The sequence below is a fragment of the Callorhinchus milii genome, unplaced genomic scaffold, assembly GCF_018977255.1.
Source record: "Callorhinchus milii isolate IMCB2004 unplaced genomic scaffold, IMCB_Cmil_1.0 Scaffold16, whole genome shotgun sequence".
In the NCBI taxonomy this organism is placed as follows: Eukaryota; Metazoa; Chordata; class Chondrichthyes; order Chimaeriformes; family Callorhinchidae; genus Callorhinchus; species Callorhinchus milii.
The window spans coordinates 7,799,508-7,819,310 of NW_024704757.1; the positions used below are offsets into that span (position 1 = coordinate 7,799,508).

The 19,803-nt window shown below is 49.6% G+C and overlaps 1 protein-coding gene across 5 annotated transcripts in view; it reads right to left on the reverse strand.

The window, feature by feature from the left end:
- usp22 (ubiquitin specific peptidase 22) overlaps positions 1-13,282 on the reverse strand; it is a 34,022-nt gene extending 20,740 nt beyond the window's left edge. For all 5 annotated transcript variants that reach the window (XM_007893540.2, XM_007893538.2, XM_007893536.2 and 2 more), the window contains exons 1-4: positions 13,101-13,282; positions 5,689-5,821; positions 1,517-1,630; positions 133-234 (exon numbers count right to left, since the gene is read on the reverse strand). In XM_007893540.2, coding sequence (XP_007891731.1) covers positions 133-234; positions 1,517-1,630; positions 5,689-5,821; positions 13,101-13,220 — 469 coding nt within the window. In that variant the 5' untranslated portion in view covers positions 13,221-13,282. The remainder of the gene's footprint in view (positions 1-132; positions 235-1,516; positions 1,631-5,688; positions 5,822-13,100) is intronic.
- Between the last annotated feature and the right edge of the window lie 6,521 nt (positions 13,283-19,803).

Here is a 19,803-nt window from a genome sequence, read left to right on the forward strand (position 1 = left end):
AGAGCAAATTTGTCTGTAGATACAGCAAGTAACGAGAACAATATTATAAGATGTAAAGCATGCTACTGGAAAGATTTTTAAATTGTTATTTGCAGCATGAGCCTTTGATCTTCACTATGAGCATGTGCTTACCTATGGTACAGTTTGTAGTTATTTTCCGACGCTTGGGATTGTGCCGCAGTAGCTCCAGTTCTCGCTTTGTTGGCTCCCATGTTGAATACTTTTCACCAACCCCTGACATTCATAATCAGAAATAATAATCGCTACATTTGATATAACACCTTATCACACCATTGAAAGACTCAAAGCTTCACAGGATTTACTGCAAAGTGTAGTGACTGTATGTTTGCTCTGTAGGTTAGCATTGTCTACAAATGTTAATTATATTGTCCCATATACTTAAATCCAGACCATTAATAAATATAAATACTAAATAGACAATAGCAATGGTCCTTGGGGAACAACATAAGAGTTATTTCTAAAGCATTAACTCTCACTTTAGGATCCATTAGATCTCTATGGGCATCAGAACTTTGTTACTGCATTATGCAGTCTCCATCATCGGAGATCGTCATTTTTTCTTTTCCCTCCTATCTCTGATCCCCACCACACACCCATTCCATGCTCAAAACACACCCACCCCACCTCCCACTACACCCCACCTCCCACTACACCCCACCTCCCACTACACCCCACCTCCCACTACACCCCACCTCCCACTACAGTCCACCACACACCCACCCTATCACATCCCCCACCACACACTCATCCCACCATACTCCACCCCACACCAACCTCAGCCACCATCCCACCACACACCCACCCACCCGTACAATACCCCACCACACACCCGCCCGCCCCTACCCCACCACACACCCGCCCGCCGCCCAATACCCCACCACACACCCGCCCGCCGTACCCCACCACACACCCGCCCGCCGTACCCCACCACACAGCCCGCCCGCCGTACCCCACCACACACCCGCCCGCCCGCCGTACCCCACCACCACACCACCCACCCCGCCCGCCGTACCCCACCACACACACGCGCCGTACCCCACCACACACCCGCCCGCCGTACCCCACCACACACCCGCCCGCCCGTACCCCACCACACACACGCGCCGTACCCCACCACCCCGCCCGCCGTACCCCACCACACACCCCGCCGCCCGCCGTACCCACCACACCGTACCACCACACACCCGCCCGCCGTACCCCACCACACACCCGCCCGCCGTCCCCCACCACACACACGCGCGCCGTACCCCACCACACACACGCGCGCCGTACCCCACCACACACACGCGCCGTACCCCACCACACACACGCGCGCCGTACCCCACCACACACACACACACGTGCCGTACTCCACCACCCCCAACACACACACACATTACATCATACCCCACCACCCCCAATATATACACACACACACACCATACCCCATCACACCCACACACACTGCATTCCCACAAGTACACCTGAAGTAGAATCGAACAGGCACATCACATACCTTGCAACTTCCATGCTTTTCTTTGTTCTTCTTTGGCAATTTGTTCCATATCTTTGTCATATATATAATCTTGACACATAAAACAATATATTCCTCCATAGAGGAGATCTATGGCTATGGAGGGAACAGAAAGAAGTGTAAACATTTAACGTAATGGTCAAGTTAAATTGTCATCTCTCTGCCAACAAGTACACTTATGTTTCCACAACCTCTTTTCAAGGATTAGTAAAAACAAATATTTGTAATTATAAATACCAGACTCAGACAACTTCCAACAAAGCTTTTAAAAACATGAGCAAGAAATTGAGGATACAGTAGTTATAGTTTGAAGGTCTTAGTTTCATAGAAGGCAGCAAATATTGCATCAACAACAAAAAGATTACATTTGTATAGAACCTTTACGTCGGGAGGATGTCCCAAGGTGCTGGACAAAGTACAGCATTTCAGACCTGAGCTGGAGTCGGGGTGGGGGGGGGGAGAAGGGAGGGGAAGGGGGATGACCGATAGCATGGTTGAAAAGGAGGGTCTTGAGGCAGGACTTGAAGGAGGCTAAGGAGGGGGCGAGGCGGAGTGGAATTCTAGAGATTGGGGGCAGAGTGGCTGAAGGCTCTCCCGACAATAGTTGGGTGGGTGGGTTGGGGGACGTGGAGCAGGCCAGAGCCGGCTGAGCGGAGGGAGCAGGCGGGTTGGTAGGGAGTTAAGAGGTCGCAGAGGTAGGGTGGGGCGAGGCCATGGAGGGCTTTGTATGTGAGGACCAGGATCTTGAACTGGATCCTCTGAAGGATAGGGAGCCAATGGAGTCGGGCGAGAGTGTGGGAGATGGGGTCACGGAGTTTGGTGCGGGAGAGGACACGGGCTGCAGAGTTCTGGATTATTCTGGAGGGAGGAGTTGGGAAGGCTGACAAGCAGGGGGTTTGCATAGTCGAGCCTGGAGTGATGAAGGCATGAACAAGAGTTTCAGCGGCCTGAGGGGTGAGGTAATGGCGGAGTCGGGCAATGTTACGGAGGTGACATGGCTTGAATGTGGGGGAGAAAAGACAATTGAGGGTCGAACACAAGAATTTGGAGCAGGAATAGGCCATTCGGCCCCTCGAGCCTGCATCGCCATTCAATAAGATCATGGCTGATCTATTATAACTTCACCTACCCGCCTTATCCCCATATCCCTTAATCCCTTTATCCACAAGAACAAGACACCGAGGTTCCTGACTGGCTGGTGAGTTGAAGTGTGCAATCATGGAGGTTGATGCTGCCAGAGTCTGAAGTGCAGAGGCGCTGGCGTGAGCCAATCAGGAGGACCTCAGTCTTGTTCACATTCAACTGTATGAAATTTGCCCTCATCCAGGACTTGATGTCCGACAGGCAGTCTGTCAGGACACCAGTGGTCCTGGAGTTGAAGGTGGAGGCAGAAAGATAGAGTTGGGTGTCATCCGCATACATATGGAAGTTGACTCCATGTCTGCTGATGACGTCACCAAGGGGGCGCATGTAGATATTAAAGAGGAGAGAGCCAAGGTCAGAGCCCTGGGATCGCCAGACGTGACAGTGCAGGGGCTGGAGGTGAAACCGTTAGAGGCAACAAAGTGGAGACGGTGAGAGATATAGGAATCGAACCAGGTAAGGGCAGATCGGTGAAAGTTGAGTAAAGCGGAGAGGCGATTTATGAGGATGGAGTGGTCAGCGCTTTGGGACGTCCTTCCAACGTGAAAGGCGCTCTATAAATGTAATTTTGTTGTGTTGTTGTGGTCGACAGTGTCGAAGGCGGCAGAGAGGTCGAGGAGGATCTGGATTATTCCAGATGGGAAAAGATGACAAACCATGTCACTATATACAGTGAATTTAATATGACTAGTGACAAAATGATAATCATCATCAGGAACTAAGAACATGGTGAAGTAGGGACTAATCAAATAGTTAGCATAGGTTTGTGAAAGATGGATCCTGTTCAACTTACCTAATAAAAGTTCTTTGAAAAAAACAACTGAAATAAAGGAGAATCAATAACTGCCACCTACATATTATTACAGATATTTCAGGAGAAGACCATTTAGTCCATAAGCCTGTGCCATGCTAACTCTCTCCCATTCCCTTGGATGTTCCTTATTCATCTCTCCCCATGATGTTGTGGCTGATCACAGAAGTCACCTTAAAATCTTGAAGTGCTTAAGATTCATTGCTTAGTCATATCAACATAAACCAAAGACCATTTTTCTCATAAAATATGAAATCAGTATTGTTTAATTTTTTTTGCCTAAAATGGCCCATCATTTTCAGCATTGAACATCAACAAATTGACACTGTACAATAATTCTGCCCATAGTATCTAATTTGTCAGAACTTAATTGGGAGGTGCTGGGTGGAGGCTAAACTACATATTACAAAGAGGGAAATCAAAGGGACAGTTAACCTATGTCCATCTCACAAACCTTGGAGCGGAGAGGAACATAGAGTTGTGACCTGATCGTTTGGATGAAGATGGTGCAGGGAGACCCCAGAACATGTGAGGAGAGGAAGTCCAGTAAGAAATATACAGAATTGAAAAGACCATTAATGGTCCACCTGGCTGGTTTCAGTTTCAAACTACCATCTCTCCTAGTTGCACACCCTTCAATCCTAATTACTATGACTGTAACTTTATCATGCGTTTTACAAACAAAAGTCAGAAACAAAACCAAACAGCCTGTTAGTGGGACGGAACATTTATCTGTTTTTCCCATCCTTCATCCACAGACCCATGTCTGTGTCCACATGTACGTGGCTGACATCCAAATCTACTTTTCCTCCTCTGGCTATGACCCAAAATCCACCAATTTGAGATGCCATTTGGCATGAAGGGCGCTATATAATTGCAAGTTGTTGTTCTGTCCGCCTGCTTGTCAGATATCTAAGCCTGGATGAGCACCAATTTTCTGAAGCTGCATATGGCATAAGACAGAAGACATCCTCTTCATCTACAGTCAATGTCTTTCACCTGCGGCTCTGACCTCCTTAACCTCCTCTCCCTCAGACTGACTGAACCTGTGCGTAACCCACTGTCCAGTTTAATTCCCTGCAGTCCTTACAACTCCACGATGGTCCCCAACCAGGACCACTTTCCTCCACCTCTGCCACGTCAACTGCTTCTGATCTTATCTCACACCCAATGCTGCTGAAATCCTCATCCATGGATTCATTACCTTCTATCTCAACCTCTAATGCTCTCTTTGCGGGTCTTCCCATCTCAACCATTCAGAGTCCAACTGAATCAAAACTCCAACAGTCACATCCTCACTCACACCAAACTCTGCCCCGCATTCCCCCAGTCTTTGCCAGCTTCCATTGCCTCCCTATCCCCAGTCGATTCAAAGATCCCACACTCGTGAACAAATCACTTCATGCTTTTGCCCTTCCCTTCCTCTTCGCCTGCTCACATCCCATTTCTCTACCCACCTCCTTTGCTTGGCTGACTCAGGGTTTCTACGCATACCTCGGCCCCTCAGCTTGACCATCAGCAGCCGGACCTTCAGCCACTATGCCCCAAACCTATGGGACTCCGCGCATCAGTACTTCTGCCTTACCTCCTCTTTACCTGCCTTCAAATCGCATCTGAAGACTTTCCTATTCAACCTCCGCCTTTTCCCTGGCTCGGCATCAAAGTCTGCCATTGTTCTGCATTGTTCAGCACCCCGAGACACTACCCTACGTGAAGGGCTATATATAAATGCAAGTTGTTGTTGACCAGCTCAGTAGTTGGGAAAGATTAATCAAGCTGCTAGCCTACCAATAACTTCTGCTTACACTTTTATCCAATTTGTTACAAGATTAAAATAATTGACAACTTGCACAATTTTCACAAATATAAACCCTTTCAGCGATTCTGTTCCTTTACTGTAAAATAAACTAATTTTATCTGTGCCTCGGTTTCCAAACAAACAGATGCACGGGATCGAATTTACAATAATGTTCATAAAATTAGATAATCAGAAAATTGAAGTTCTAATGATTTATTAAAGATACAATCAAACTGACACTGTGCACTTTGCTCGTTCTTCAATTTTATGAAAGGAACTGACTTAAAAACCTTATTTTTGAAATTACAGTACATGAAAAAAAAGGAAAATGAACATATGCAAATGCAATAAAGTTTCCATTTCTGCTATTAAAGACAGACAAAGATGTTGACTCCAGCTCACCTAAGTTGTGGCGTTTCGCCTTTGCGTGCTCGTGGATGTGTTTCTTAGTGAAACAGCCAAAGAAGACACAGTAGAGGCAGGAATGGAGTCGATTCAGGTGAGCACCACACATGTGACAAATGCAGGATTTTGCCTGGAAAAACAAATGTGTCAGATCAGTGATTACAATGAAACGGGACAAACCATGCCTTAGGGCAGGGGGCGTCCAACCTTTTCGCTGCCGTGGACCAGATTCCCTATTCGAGAAAGCTCCGTGGGCTGCATAAGCAATATTTTAATGTTTCCAGAAACGTGACAACATTGACACAGCACCCTTTTCATGTTGGAAGAACATCTCGAAGTACTCGACACTCTCAGTTGGGCGCCCGAGCTGGGGGTGGGAGACGAGGTGGGATGGGAGGGGAAAAGATGACCGAAAGCACGGTGAAAGAGTTAGGTTTTGATGTGCTTTGAAAGATAGCGTTTTGTGGTTCACTGTCAGGACAGACGCTCGGAGTCTCCCTCGATCACCGTGGGTGGGGGGGAAAACAAAGGACAGACACCAAGTGACGTGCCATGCAGTTTCCTCACAGAAACCTCCCTCTTTACCCAGTGAAAAATCTTTTCACGTCATTCATTTACACCCCTCCATCCCCCACCCCTGGGGCCTCCGACCCGGCCATTCCCTTTGCCGGGCAAACACCGACTTGCGTCATGCGTCATCTCATTTGCCCCACCATCACCATTTTCCCCCCACTCTCTGGAGTTCCATTCCTGGAGTCCCTCTGATTTCCTCCCTCCTATCTTTCAAAGCACATCGAGACCTAACTCTTCCACCGTGCTTTCTGTCATCTTTTCCCCTCCCATCCCACCTCGTCTCCCACCCCCAGCTCGGGTGCCCAACTGAGGGTGTCGAGTAATTTGAGATGTTCTTCCAACATGAAAAAGGTGCTGTGTCAATGTTGTTATCAATGGAGATACAACTGTGGCAGTCCCGCTGGATCAAATTTTTTGTTAGCACTCAGTCAATTTGTATTTTGCATAATATCCAATTATCCACACGGTTTGCTTATCTGCAACAGGGTCCCAATTAGTGCAGCTGCAGTAAATAAACATTTTTTAAATTTTGGATGAAAAACAATTTAATGGTCTTTACATGCAAGTGATAACTTCTTCAACCTAATGGTTTTCATTCCAAAATAATGACTCATAACTATCAGGATATACTGTAGTATTAATTCAAAATCCTTTCCTGCAGCACAGACTGGAGGATACAGCCAGCATTGCTGCATTGACCACAGGAACAAGTGGCCACTATACTTACTCACAATTTGCTTGTCTCAGCATTGCAGTGTTATGTATAACATTCTATTTAATAAGTATCGATTGGAAATCTGCCAGTGATTGATTTACTGTGCAATGAATGAGCATCTGAATGCCACCTTCTGCTGACGGTTCAGTTTTTCATTTGCCCAAATTAAGAACAAAGTTCTTAATTGTGCATCACAATAATATCACGCATTGTCTACTCTACCAGGTCATGTTTGCCGATGTTCGATTTCAATAATTAACATAGATTAGGAACATAAGGAGGCCATGATATCCATCCATCCGGCTGTCTGTGTATCTGCTTATTTTTCATAGCCCCTTCACCCACGGATTAATCTAATTAATCTTCACCAGCATATCCTGCCCAGGACTGGGTGCCCAAACACTGACCGGCACTGACAAGATCGATTTGAATGAAGAAAGCCCTTCAGATCATTTGATCTCATCCTTCCAGAATATTTCCAACCTATCATCATAGTATCAAATTTTTTTTAATACGAGTCCAACATCCTGGCCTCAACCATCCTTCCTGGGAGCCCTTTCTGGTCATTAATTATCCTGTGGGGAAAGAAATACTTCCTGATCTGTTCTGAAATTGCTCTTTGTAACTCTAAACCTGTGTGCTCTTGTTCTACTGCCTTGGTATATTATTGTTCTGCATTTACTTTTTCAAGCCCATTTAAAATGTTATTATTCTCTATAAGGTCCCTTCGGAGAAGTCTCCTTTTAAGAAAAAAGAACCCTCGCGTATCTAATCGTTGCTCATAACTCATTCATCTAACACTGGAGTTCATCCTCATTTCTGTCCTCTGTACACTGCCTCGAGGACCCCATTATGTCACAGTGGCCAGGCTATACCTAGAGTATTGCAGTTCTCCAGACCAGACCACTAACAACTTGAATATGACTTCTGGGGATCTGAACTCAACTGATTTGACGCAATCTAGTCCAGGTTACTATTTCCCTGCCATTTCACCATATCCAAATCACCACAAGTGTTGAATTGACACTCTGTGTAGCTTGAGAGGATACCTTGAAAGTATTAATTGGAAGACAGAAGGGGCATCAATCAGAATTTTTGACTTATCAAAATATCTGGAGATTGTGCCTCTTTGACTATGTATACGATAATCTCCCCTCTCTCCCTGGCTTGACATCAAACTCCGCCACTGTTAAACACTCTGCCACTATTAAACGCTCCAAGACACTACCCCATGTGAAGGGCACTATATAAATGCAAATTGTTGTTGCTGTTGTGGTGGTTGTGGACACCAACTTTGCTTGGACACTGTTCTGCAGAACCACGCTGAGAAGGGAAAAACGGCACTCTTGTCGTTCTCATCTTTCCACAAAGACATCAAGGTCCTTATTGTATCCTGTGTGAAGGGCAATATATAAATGCAAGCTGTTGTTCTTCAAGATTTGTGTTCAAACAGTTCTTTTCTTCATTATCCAAGCTCCTTGGAATGCAGCAGGGAGGCTTCCTCCAGCGCGTTTGAGAAGTCTGGATAAGGAAGGGAAGGAGGAGACCACACTGAACTGAATCGGAGCACCTTGAAGATGGAATTGACTTCACAGATCTTTTTGCTAAAGCTCCTCACATGAGGACTTGGATTAAGAAGCTGGTGCTGAGTAAGCCTGGTACACAGCACTGGATTTAGAACTCTTGAACATCTAGTTGGTAGAAATGTTACAAGCTGTCCTGTAAAGGTCCTCCACCTGAAGGCAGATGTCCATTAAATTGCTGATGAGGAAGTCTCAGGCTTGGGGCAACAGCTGCTGGAGGGAGTTTACCTGCAGTCTGGTTTTTGAGGTATCTAGGCTTGGTTTCCAACATGATTGGTGTGCAAAGAAGTGAACAGCTGCCGATTGAGCTCCACAACTCCAACTAGTGCAGGAACCATCACTCAATGGGAAGGGATGAGTGTCTGAGGTGTGGGCAGGAAGATGGTGGCAATGCTCTCACAAAATTCATGCTGTGTAGCTCACGAGAAATACTAATTGCTACTAACATTATCAATAATGACAGAGTAACATCACAGAAAGTCTTCAGAGTAATAACACAGAAAGGCTTACATTTTCTATCCAATGTCACTAGTATTTTGGCTGCTGAAAGTTAATTTCAGTATGGGTTTCAAATAATCGCTTCAACAATCTTCTGAAACTTGACTGAAATCACCAGTTTTGAAGTTCTGGAAAAACTGCAATCTATGAATACGTAACAATATTTAAGGGCAGATTTATTTAATTCATTTCTGACAATCAAAACTTGCAATGATATGTGAAATTTTAACAGCTCCAATGATGAAGCACATAAAAAGACCAACATGACTGCTCTCTGTTCACAGTTCAAGTGAACCAAAAAATTTACATATATATAGTACCTTTCGTGTCTGGAGGCTTTTTTCCAAGATGTACATCATGTTAATTTACTGAAGTTGGTAGTATCCACTTAGAATGACAAAGTTTCATAAAACCAAGTTCAGTGAAATAATTGACGAGCAGAAAAACAGGTTTTATTTTATCAAAGCAGTGGCTTGCCAGCAGCGAAATACCACCATGTGGAGTCCCGTAGCTCAGTACTTAGAGCACTCGCCTCGCAAGAGAGAAACCTGGGTTCAATTCCCGGCAGGGCAAAACCTTGGGCAAGTTTCCTTACTCCACAGGCCTGATAATCCCTCAAGAAAAAAAATAATAAATTGGTCACTTCAATCCACAACTGTTTGCGGGATGCTGCTGTGCGCAATTGGCTGCCGAGTTTCGCCCACAAATATACAGTCAATTCACTTTACAGTATATTCTGTGAAGCGCTTTGAGACAGCTAGAAGACGTGAAAAGCGCTATATCAAACACAAGGATTAATATTATAATGCTTCACATAGATTTACATAGACTGTACAGCACGGAAACAGGCCATTGAGTCCATCATGCCCATTCTGGCATTTATACTCTATAAGAGTCTCCAATCAGTCATTACCTCCTCCTGTTCTCTTCTATTCGCCTCTCACATCGCTTCCCTTTTGTGTGTATCTAACTTCCTTTTAAATGCATCTATACTATCTGCTCCAATTACCACTTCAGGCAACAAGCTCCATCTTCTCAGTACCTTCTGTGTGAAGTAGCAGCTCCTAAGTTCTCTTTTAGATCCCCAGTTGCTAACTTATACTTATGTTTCCTGGTTACGGACTCGCCAATAAGTGGGAAGAGCCTATTTATGCTAATCTTATCAAACCCTTCCAATAACTTTAAACACCTCTATTAGGTCCCCTCTTAAAACATCTCTTCGCTAGTAAAGAAAGGCCTAACCCAGTCTATTTTGATAGCAGTAACCTGCCAGCCCTGGTATCATCCTAGTAAACCTACGCTGTACTCTTCCATCTCTGCTATAATCTTCATGTAATGTGGCAACCGGAATTGGACACAGTATTCCAATTGTGGTTGAACCAGCGTTTTATGTAAATTCAAAATCATCTCCTTACTTACATACTCCATCCCTCTGGATATATAGCCCAGAAACCGCTTGGTACTTTTTATGACCTTATCTACCTGTATTGCTGCTGTGGTGCAAAAAACTGGCTCAGTTGGTCGCATTCTTTCTTACCTCTGTAGCAGAAGGTTGTTGTTTCAAGCTCCATGCTGGGTCTTAGAACTTGTATTATCTAAGATGACCCTCCAATGCAGTGCTGGGGACGTGCTGCATTGTTTCAGTAGGGGTCCTTTGGATGAGATATTAAACCGAGGCCCTGTCTGCCTGTTCAGATGGACTTTAAAGATTTCCTGGCACTATTCAATTGAAAAGGATGTTCTTCTCTCCCGGTGTCCTGGCCAACAATCCCTCAAAATAAAAACTGGTCACTCTCTCCACTGCTATTTGTCAGACATTGTCGTGCACAAATTGGCAGCTGCATTCACCTATAAAGGCGCTTCCAAATGTAATGATTATTATTATTAGGGATTTGTGAACCTGATCTCTTTGCTATTCTACTCCTCTTAGGTTCCCACCATCTAAGCCATTCACATCTTCTCGATTTTTTTTCTACCAAAGAGAATTACTTCACACTTTCTTTATTAAGTTTCATTTGCCATTTGTCTGTCCATTCTGCTCGCCTTTTAAGAATGCTCGCCTTCTCTACACTATTTACCACTCTCCCCAGTTTCGTGTCAACTGCAAATGTTGACATCACACCTCCTATACCTGAATCCAAATCATTTATGTCTACGGTGAACAGTAGTGACCCTAACACGAATCCCTGTGGAATACCACTTCCTACCTCTTGCTACCCTGAGAAGGTGCCCTTAACAGCTACTTTTTGCTTTCGGATTTCTAACCATTCTTTAATCCATTCTGCTAACTCCCCCACAACTCCACATGTCCTGATGTTATTCATTTGATACAATGCCTGTAATGTCAAATCGATGCAAAGTGCTTTTAGGAAATTAGGGTCCAGTGAACTGAATATCTGAAGTTAGAAATGGCATTGCACTAGACTGCCATCTTGCACTGGGGAGTTTAAGTCTCCAAGTGAACTCACAACCTTCTGACCCAGAGGTGAGAATGTAACTTCTGTGCCAAGCCAACATGATATGTGTTGGGTTCCAAGATATATAGATCTGAAAAATCACAAGTCTACTCACAAGTTACTTGATTTCAGAAGCATAAGTGGAACACAATTTGACTCCCCAAATTATGGAGAAAATAATGATCAGTCAGGCCCTTGATCAGTATTGACCGTTGTTGGAAACAATTGAACGCAAACAACAAAATTTCACATCAGGCGGATGCCCAAGGCTCCTTGAACAGCTAGCAAGAACCGGATTAGGACTCAGCTTTAACAGTTCCATTTCCAAATTCAAAAAGAGGAAAGGGAAAAAAGAGAGCCCAAGATAGTGTGTGGGAGGCGGGAAGAGAGTGGGATGGGAAGAGAAGAATTGGGGAAAAGAGAAGTGGGGGAAAAGGGGAGTGGAGTGTCGACCTACACTGAGCTTGTGAACTCTTGTTAAATAATGATGAGAAGCTAAAGCAGCTCGCCAAGCAGAAGAAACAAGTGAATATTTGAGTGCAACACATTTTTATGCTGTCCAGGTTTGGGCTGATGGGGAATGCTGCAGCAGCTCCTACATGGATAACAGAAACATGGTCACTATACGCTGGCGTGGAAGCAAACCACTTCAAGCAACCAACCGATCTGTAGAAAATAAATGGTGCCCAGCACAAATGTCACTCTCTTGGGTGCTGCTGACAAGTCCTTCAGCAGAATGACTTGTGAAATGTGGGAGCAAAGGCAGACAAACAATATTTCGACAATTCGACACGTAAGCCCTGTGTAGCAATTCACCTTCCTTTGCTGTGCTAACTGTAAACCAGACAGGGAACAGCCGAGCACCAGATAGTCAATGGTGCACCCTGTCTGGTTTAATGTACATTTACAGCCTATGTATTTGTAACACCCCCCACCCCAGTTTGTAGGGGTAAAATCGTCCTGAGATGCTTTGCTGTGAGGTCACACAAGGACTCTGCTTCACTGAATGTTCCATATTTGTGCAATCACTATACTGTGTTGCGTGTAGGCGCCCCCCACCCGAGGTGCCTGGCAACGCTCACTTGTACAAACACACCTTTCACACCACCACCACCACCACACCGCGCTCGCCCCAGCGAGTGCAAGTCAGCTGCGAGCGGAGGACGGCACTCGCCCGTTCGTCTCTGACGGTAATTCATACAATCAATGGAGCCGCGCGAGGCTGCTGTCGGCTCTCACTGGGAGTCTCGACACTCCCAACTCCCAACTGCAAATGACCAGGAAGCATTTTCAGTCATTATGACAATAGGCGCTACAAAACCCCACCGAGTGCTGACACTGTGCCACGGGGTCAGACCCCCAGAGCAGGTACAGGGCACCTGCACAACAGATGGACGAACTGCAGCAAAGTCAAGGACCGCGGCCACACTGGGGCTGCCCTGATAGCTGCAGATACCAGCAGCGGCTTCCCGCCCCCTCAGCCCCGGCCCCGGCCCCGTGTGCGCCCAGTGACTGGGAAGCAGTGACGGGAGATGCCCTGTCGGTGCCCGGGCGCCAGCAGCCGGTGCCGCTCCGGCCTCTTACCTTCCTCCGCCGGCTCTCGGCGGCCCCGCACCACACAAAGCCCTGGTAAATCACTCGCAGGTTCTGCTTCCAATTCTCCACCTTAAAACTGTTCACATGGGAGCACCCGGCCGGACTCATGACAGGCCGCACACCGCAGGCAGCGCCGCCCCCGCCCCGAGGCCGAGCTGTCCCCGCCCAGACCCGCCGCTCGCGCTGATCCCGGACCCGCGGCTGCGGCGACTGATCCGGGCTCAGGCCCCAGCGATGCCGGATGTCCCGGCCACCGCCCACGCCCATTGGCCGAGGGCAGCGAGTCCGCGCCTGCGATTGGCTGCCGAGCTTGTCACTCTCCACCCGGCATTGCACTGGCAGAACCGTCACTTCCGCTTCCTGTTGCCAGTGGTTTCCGACAGAAACAGAAACTTCCCCACCCCCGGGTCCCACCCCCACCCCCCCACCTCACCCAGGACCCCACCCCCAGGTCCCACCCCCCACCCCCCACCCACCCCACCACCCCACTCCCCCCCACCCCCGGGTCCCACCACCCCAGGACCCCACCTACCCCACCCCAGGACCCACCCCCACCCCCCCCCCCCAGCCCCACCCCCAGGACCCCCCCCCACCTCCACGACCCCCCACCCCAGGACCCACCTCCACGACCCCCCCCACCCCAGGACCCCACCCCCAGGACCCCACCTCCCCGACCCCCCCCACCCCCAGGACCCCACCCCCCACCCCCCACCCCCAGGACCCCACCCCCCAGGACCCCACCCCCAGGACCCCCTTCCCCACCCCCAGAACCCCACCCCCAGGACCCCACCTCCCCGACCCCCCACCCCCAGGACCCCACCTCCCGACCCCCCACCCCAGGACCCCACCTCCCGACCCCCACCCCCAGGACCCACTTCCCCCACCCCCAGGACCCCCACCCCCCCACCCCCACCACCCCCAGGACCCCACCCCCAGGACCCCCCACCCCAGGACCCCCACTCCCCCAGGACCCCCCACCCCAGGACCCCCCACCCCCAGGACCCCCCACCCCCCACCCCCAGGACCCCCCCCCCCCAGGACCCCCACTCCCCACCCCCCAGGACTCCCCCCCCCCAGACCCCCCCCCACCCCCAGGACCCAACCCCCCCAGCCCCAGGACCCCAGACCCCAGGACCCCAGCCCCAGCCCCACCTTCCCCCAACCCCAGGACCCCACCCCCGGGTCCCACCACGACGCCACCACCCCCACACCCCACCCCCCAGGACCCACCTCACCCATCCCCAGGACCCCACCGCCCCACCCCCCAGGACCCCACCTCACCCACCCCCAGGACCCCACCGCCCCCACCCTCCAGGACCCCACCCCTCACCTCCCCCACCCCCCAGGACCCCACCCCCAGCCCCCACCTCCCCCAGCCCCCACCTCCCCAGGACCACCTGCCCCGCACCCCAAGACCTCACACCCCAGGACACCACACTACACCTTCTCTACCGCCGCAGGATCCTACACCCCACCTCCCTAACCCTCCAGGACCTTACCTCCCCCACACTCACAGGACCCCACACCCCATCCTCCCAAGGACTCCCCCACCCCACAAGGACTCCCCACCGCACTCCCCAAGCTGCCACACCCCACCTCCCCCACACCCCCAGGACTCCATACCTTACCTCCACCATGCCCCCAGGACACCACACCCTATCTGCCCCAGCCCCCAGGACTCCATAGTCCAGCTCCCCCACACCACCACACTCCATCTCCCCCACACGCCACTTCCCCCACCCCCCCAGGACTCCACACTTAAGCCCCCAGGAATTCACATCCCACACTCCACCTCCCCACACCCCACTTTCCCCACCGCCCAGGAACCCACACTCCACCTCCCCCCACCCCCCAGGAACCCACACACCCTCCTCCCCCATGCCCCCGACCCCACACCCCACCTCCCCCAGGACTCCACAGCCCACCTCCTCCACCCACTCCCCCCCAGAACCCCACACCCCACCTCCCCCACACCCACAGGACTCCCCATCTTCCCTGACACCCTGGTACCCCCCCACACACAGCCCACTTCCCCCAGGACTCTACCCCGCCCTACACAAATAACCCATCTCCCCCAACTCCCAGAACCCTAGCCCCCCACCAAACCCGCAGCCCACCTCCCCCAGGACTTTACCCCACTTTCCCCACAGCCCCAGGACACTACCCCCCACCACACACACATCCCCACCCCTCCAGGACTCAACATCCACCCTCCCCCCACCCCTCCAGGACTCAACACCCACCTCCCACACACACCCCACCCCCCCAGGATTCTACCCCAGCTCCCCCACCTCCCAGGACTCTGCCCCCCACACACAACCCCACCTCCACCACTTCCCAAGATTCTACTCCCCACGCACACTACATGCCCCTGGACTCTACAACAGCAACAAAATTACATTTATGGAGCAGCTTTCACGTCGGGAGGACCTCCCAAGGCGCTGGACAGCCAGGGGTCAGGACCCAAGCATGGAGAGGGGTGGGGTAAGGGTGAGGAAAGGCAGAGCGGTGGGAGGGTGACCGAAGGCATGATTGCAGAGGAGAGTCTTGAGGCCGACCTTGAAGGAGGCAAGGGAGGAAGCAAGGTGAAGGGACTGGGGATGGAGTTCCAGAGTGTGGGGGTAGAGAGGCTGAAAGCTCGGCCATTGATGGTAAGGCGGGTTGGGCGGGAGACATGGAGCAGGCTGGAGCCTGATGAACAGAGGGAGCAGGCAGGTTGGTAGGGAGTCAGCAGGTCAGAGAATCATGGATGGCCTTGAAAGTGAGGACAAGGATTTTGAATTAGATCCTCTGAGGGATGGAGAGCCAGTGCAGTCGGGTGAGGGTGGGAGTGATGGGGTCATGGAGCCTGGTGCGCGAGAGTACACGAGCTGCAGAGTTTTGGATGATTTGCAGCTTGTGAAAGGAAGAGTTGGGAAGGCCAATGAGGAGGGAATTTCCATAATCGAGCCTTGATGTGACAAGTGCGTGGGTAAGAGTTTCGGCAGCCTGAGGGGTGAGGCAGTGGTGGAGTCTGGCAATGTTGCGGAGGTGGTGGTAGGCAGTGCCGGTCATGGCGAGGATGTGGGGGAGAAAGGACAGTTCAGGGTCAAACAAGACACCCAGGTTCCTGACTGGCTTAGTGAGGTTGAGTGTACAGCTATAGAGGATGATGCTGCCAGCGTCCGAGGTGCAGAGGTGCTAGCGGGAGCCAATCAGGAGGTCCTCGGTCTTGCTGACGAGCTGGAGAAAGTTGTCCCTCGTCCAGGACTTGATGTCGGACAGGCAGTCGGTCAGGACGCCAGTAGTCCTGGAGTTGAGGGTGGAGGCAGAGAGGTAGAGTTGGGCGTCATCCACATAACGTGGAAATTTACTCCATGTCTGCGGATGATTTCACCAAGGGGGAGCATGTCAGGATGACCTTGACCAGAGCAGTTTCCGTGCTGTGGGCACTTGGGGCTGATGGAGGGACTGATGGAAGGAGTGGGAGGAGAGGAAAGAGCGAAGCTGGGAGGCAACGGCTCTCTCAAGGACCTTGGACAGAAAAGGGAGGTTGGAGATGGGTCGGGAGCTGGATAGCTGTGTTGGGTCAAGGGAAGGTTTCTTCAAGGTGGGGGTGATAGTGGCTGTTTTGAGGGGGATAGGAACAGTGCCAGATGACGGAGAGGTTGATGATGTCGGTGAGTAGTAGGGCAAGGAGGTGGAGCTGGGATTTAAGGAGCGGGTTTGCGATGGGGTCCCGGGATCAGGTGGTGGGCTTCATGGAGGATATGGTGGTGATGATAGAGGAGGGGGTGACAGGTTCAAAGGTGTGGAAGGAGGGATGGGTAGTGGCCGGAGTGTGGGAGGGGGTGGAAGTTGGGAGGGCAGTGGCAGCTGAGCGTTTTCCCTCGATTTTGGACTCAAAAGTCCAGCATTTCTCGCAGTGGGAGTCGGAGGAAAGAATCTGTGAGGCATGGCGGGGAGGGCAGAGGAGCCGGTTGGTGGTGGAGAACAGGAGCCTGGGGAGTAGAAGGATGATTTGGCAGAGGCGAGAGAGGAGCGGTAGGATTTGATGTGGCAGCCAGATGTGCCGGTGGACCATTAGGCTGGATTTGAGCCAAGTGCGTTCGGCAGCCCGCGCCTAGCCCTTGACCGAGCAGAGGTGGCTGGTGAAACCAGAGTGAGGATCGGGAATAGGAGGCAGTTCAGGAGGTGCGGGCGGCAAGGATGTTGAGTGTGGTGGAGAGGGTGCTGTGGAGGAGAGTAAAGGCAGAGGATGGGTTGGTGCTGGAGGTGGGCCAAAGTGGGAGGGGTTCAGAGAACTCCAGGACAGTGGAGAGGGATTGCGGGATATTCTGCCACAGGAGATGGTAGTAGGTTTGGAGGCAGTGGGGCGAGGGATATAGGAGTTCAGGGAGATGAAATGCTGGTCAGAGATGGCCTTGTCGGTGATGGTGACATCTGAGAGGCTGAGGCCCCGGGTGCACAGGTCAACCAGGTAGCCGTGAACGTGAGTAGCAGAGTGGATGTGGAGGGAGAGGTTGAGAGAGGAGAGAGAAGTCTAAGGAGGTAGAGCACAAGGGGGTGAAGTGGAGGTTGAAGTCGCCTAGGATGATGAGGCGGTCGGAGCAGAGGCAGAGGGAAGTTAGAAGGGTGAAGATATCAGAGATGAAGGTGGGGGAGGATTTGGGAGGGGCGGTAAACTAGGAGAATTTTTAGTGAAAAATTCTACCCTACCCCCACGCACACATACCCTACGTCTCCCACCCCTCCAGGACTCCGCCACTCGGGACTCCCTGCATCCCCGGCTGCACCAGCAGGACTCCCCTGTCCCCTGGGACTCCGCCTCACCCTCCCAGGGACTCTCGCCCACCCCCACCCCCATGCCCTGGGACTAGATTCCTCGGTTTCTTGACTCCATTAAGAATTTTATCAATTAGGATTTATTTCTATTCTCTTCCCAAAAATGCACTGCTTAATCTTTTACTGTATTGAATTCCATTTTCCTCAAATTTGACTACTCCACTAATCTATCAATATCTTTGGCCTTCTATTATTATCTGTCTCATTCTGGCCCCCAAATAGACAGTCAATTCACTTTATGTATATTCTGTGAAGCACTTTGAGATGTCTCGAAGACGTGATAAGGGGCTATATCAAATGCAAGGATATTATATATTATAAACAACACCTAATTAAGTATCAACTACTGTTTCACCCACAAAATAGTCAATTCATTTAATATATATTCTTTAAGACTTCTCAAATGCAAGGATTATTAAGTTAAAGTATTATTCTCTAATCCAATTCCAGATCTATATAAATTAGAGAACAAATCAAGATCCCTGGAGTATCCCACTAACTACTGGGTGCCAATCTGAATATCCTGTCATGTTCCACCTGTCCTTCAACCATTCCTCGATCTGTTTTGCTATTTTCCGCTCAATTCCATATGCATTAATTTTGTCCAGAAGTAGCACTCATATAGCACTTTATTAAACGCCTTCTAAAAGTCCAAATACATAACATCTACACTTCTTCATCCACACTCTTGGTTACTTCCTTAAAGAATTTGATCAATTTACTCAGACATGATCTTTTTTCCTTTTTCAGCTCCATCTTTTCTAAATGTTCTACAATATTCCTTATTTTACCTCAAGCTGTTTCCTGTCAGTTGGCATGAGACTCGCTAGCCTATAGTTCCCCGGCTCTTCCTTTGCCCTTCTCCCTTTTGTGAACTACATTGTCATTTGTGAATCTCCAATCCTTCAGGATATTCCATGCAACTGTAGACTATTAGAAAATGATGTTAAAGCCTCTGATATTTCACCACTAACATCTATCAGGAACCCATTAGGTCTTGTAGATTTAGATAATCTTAAGTAGCAACAACTCTTTTCTTACTTTCTCTTTTTAAATCTCTACATGCACTATTTTCCCTCTATAATGTCTCCTGCAATTCCTACATAATGACTATCTTCCTCCTCCTCCCAACCCCCTTCCAGTAAACAAGGAGGCAAACACCTGCCTTTCACCTGTCGTATGTTTTTTTCTTGCTCTCTATTTTTTGTTGTTTAATTCCCTTATTTTTTCAGGAATTCTCCCAGCTCTTCCTTTCCACTGGCATTGTATCACCTCCATCCAAAATAGCCGTCATCACTCTCCTCCTCAAGAAAACCTCCACCCTTTCATGCTCTCCAGCTACCAACCTACCTCCAAACTACCTTTCCTCTCCAAGGTGCTGAAATGAGTCGTTGGATCCCAGCTGCACTCCTTCCTTGAACCAAAGAAATTTATGGCACAGAAGGCCATTCTTCTGTGCCATAAATGTGTCTACGTCAGCTGTCTTAGTAGCAATCCTTTCAGTTGCCTTTACCTGCCCTTTCCCCACACCCTTCTAACTGACACTTTTTAAGGTACTTGTCTAGTTTCCTTTTGAAGCCAATGTGGATTTTGCCTAAACCACTCCAGGTCATTCAATGTTCTAACTATTCTGGGTGTGGACAAAACTTGTTTATTATTTTAAATTGATGCCCACTCGTTCATCTCTCAGCACTCCCACCTCAAGCCTCTCTAATACATTTCCACCCTGCTCACAGCGCTGACACTGCACTAGTTAGTCACCAATGCCATTCTCTCCATCTATGACAAGAGCGCTCTTTGCCTCCTAGTTTTCCTCAACCTTTCTACTACCTTTGGCACTCTGGATGACTCCATCCATCTTCACTGT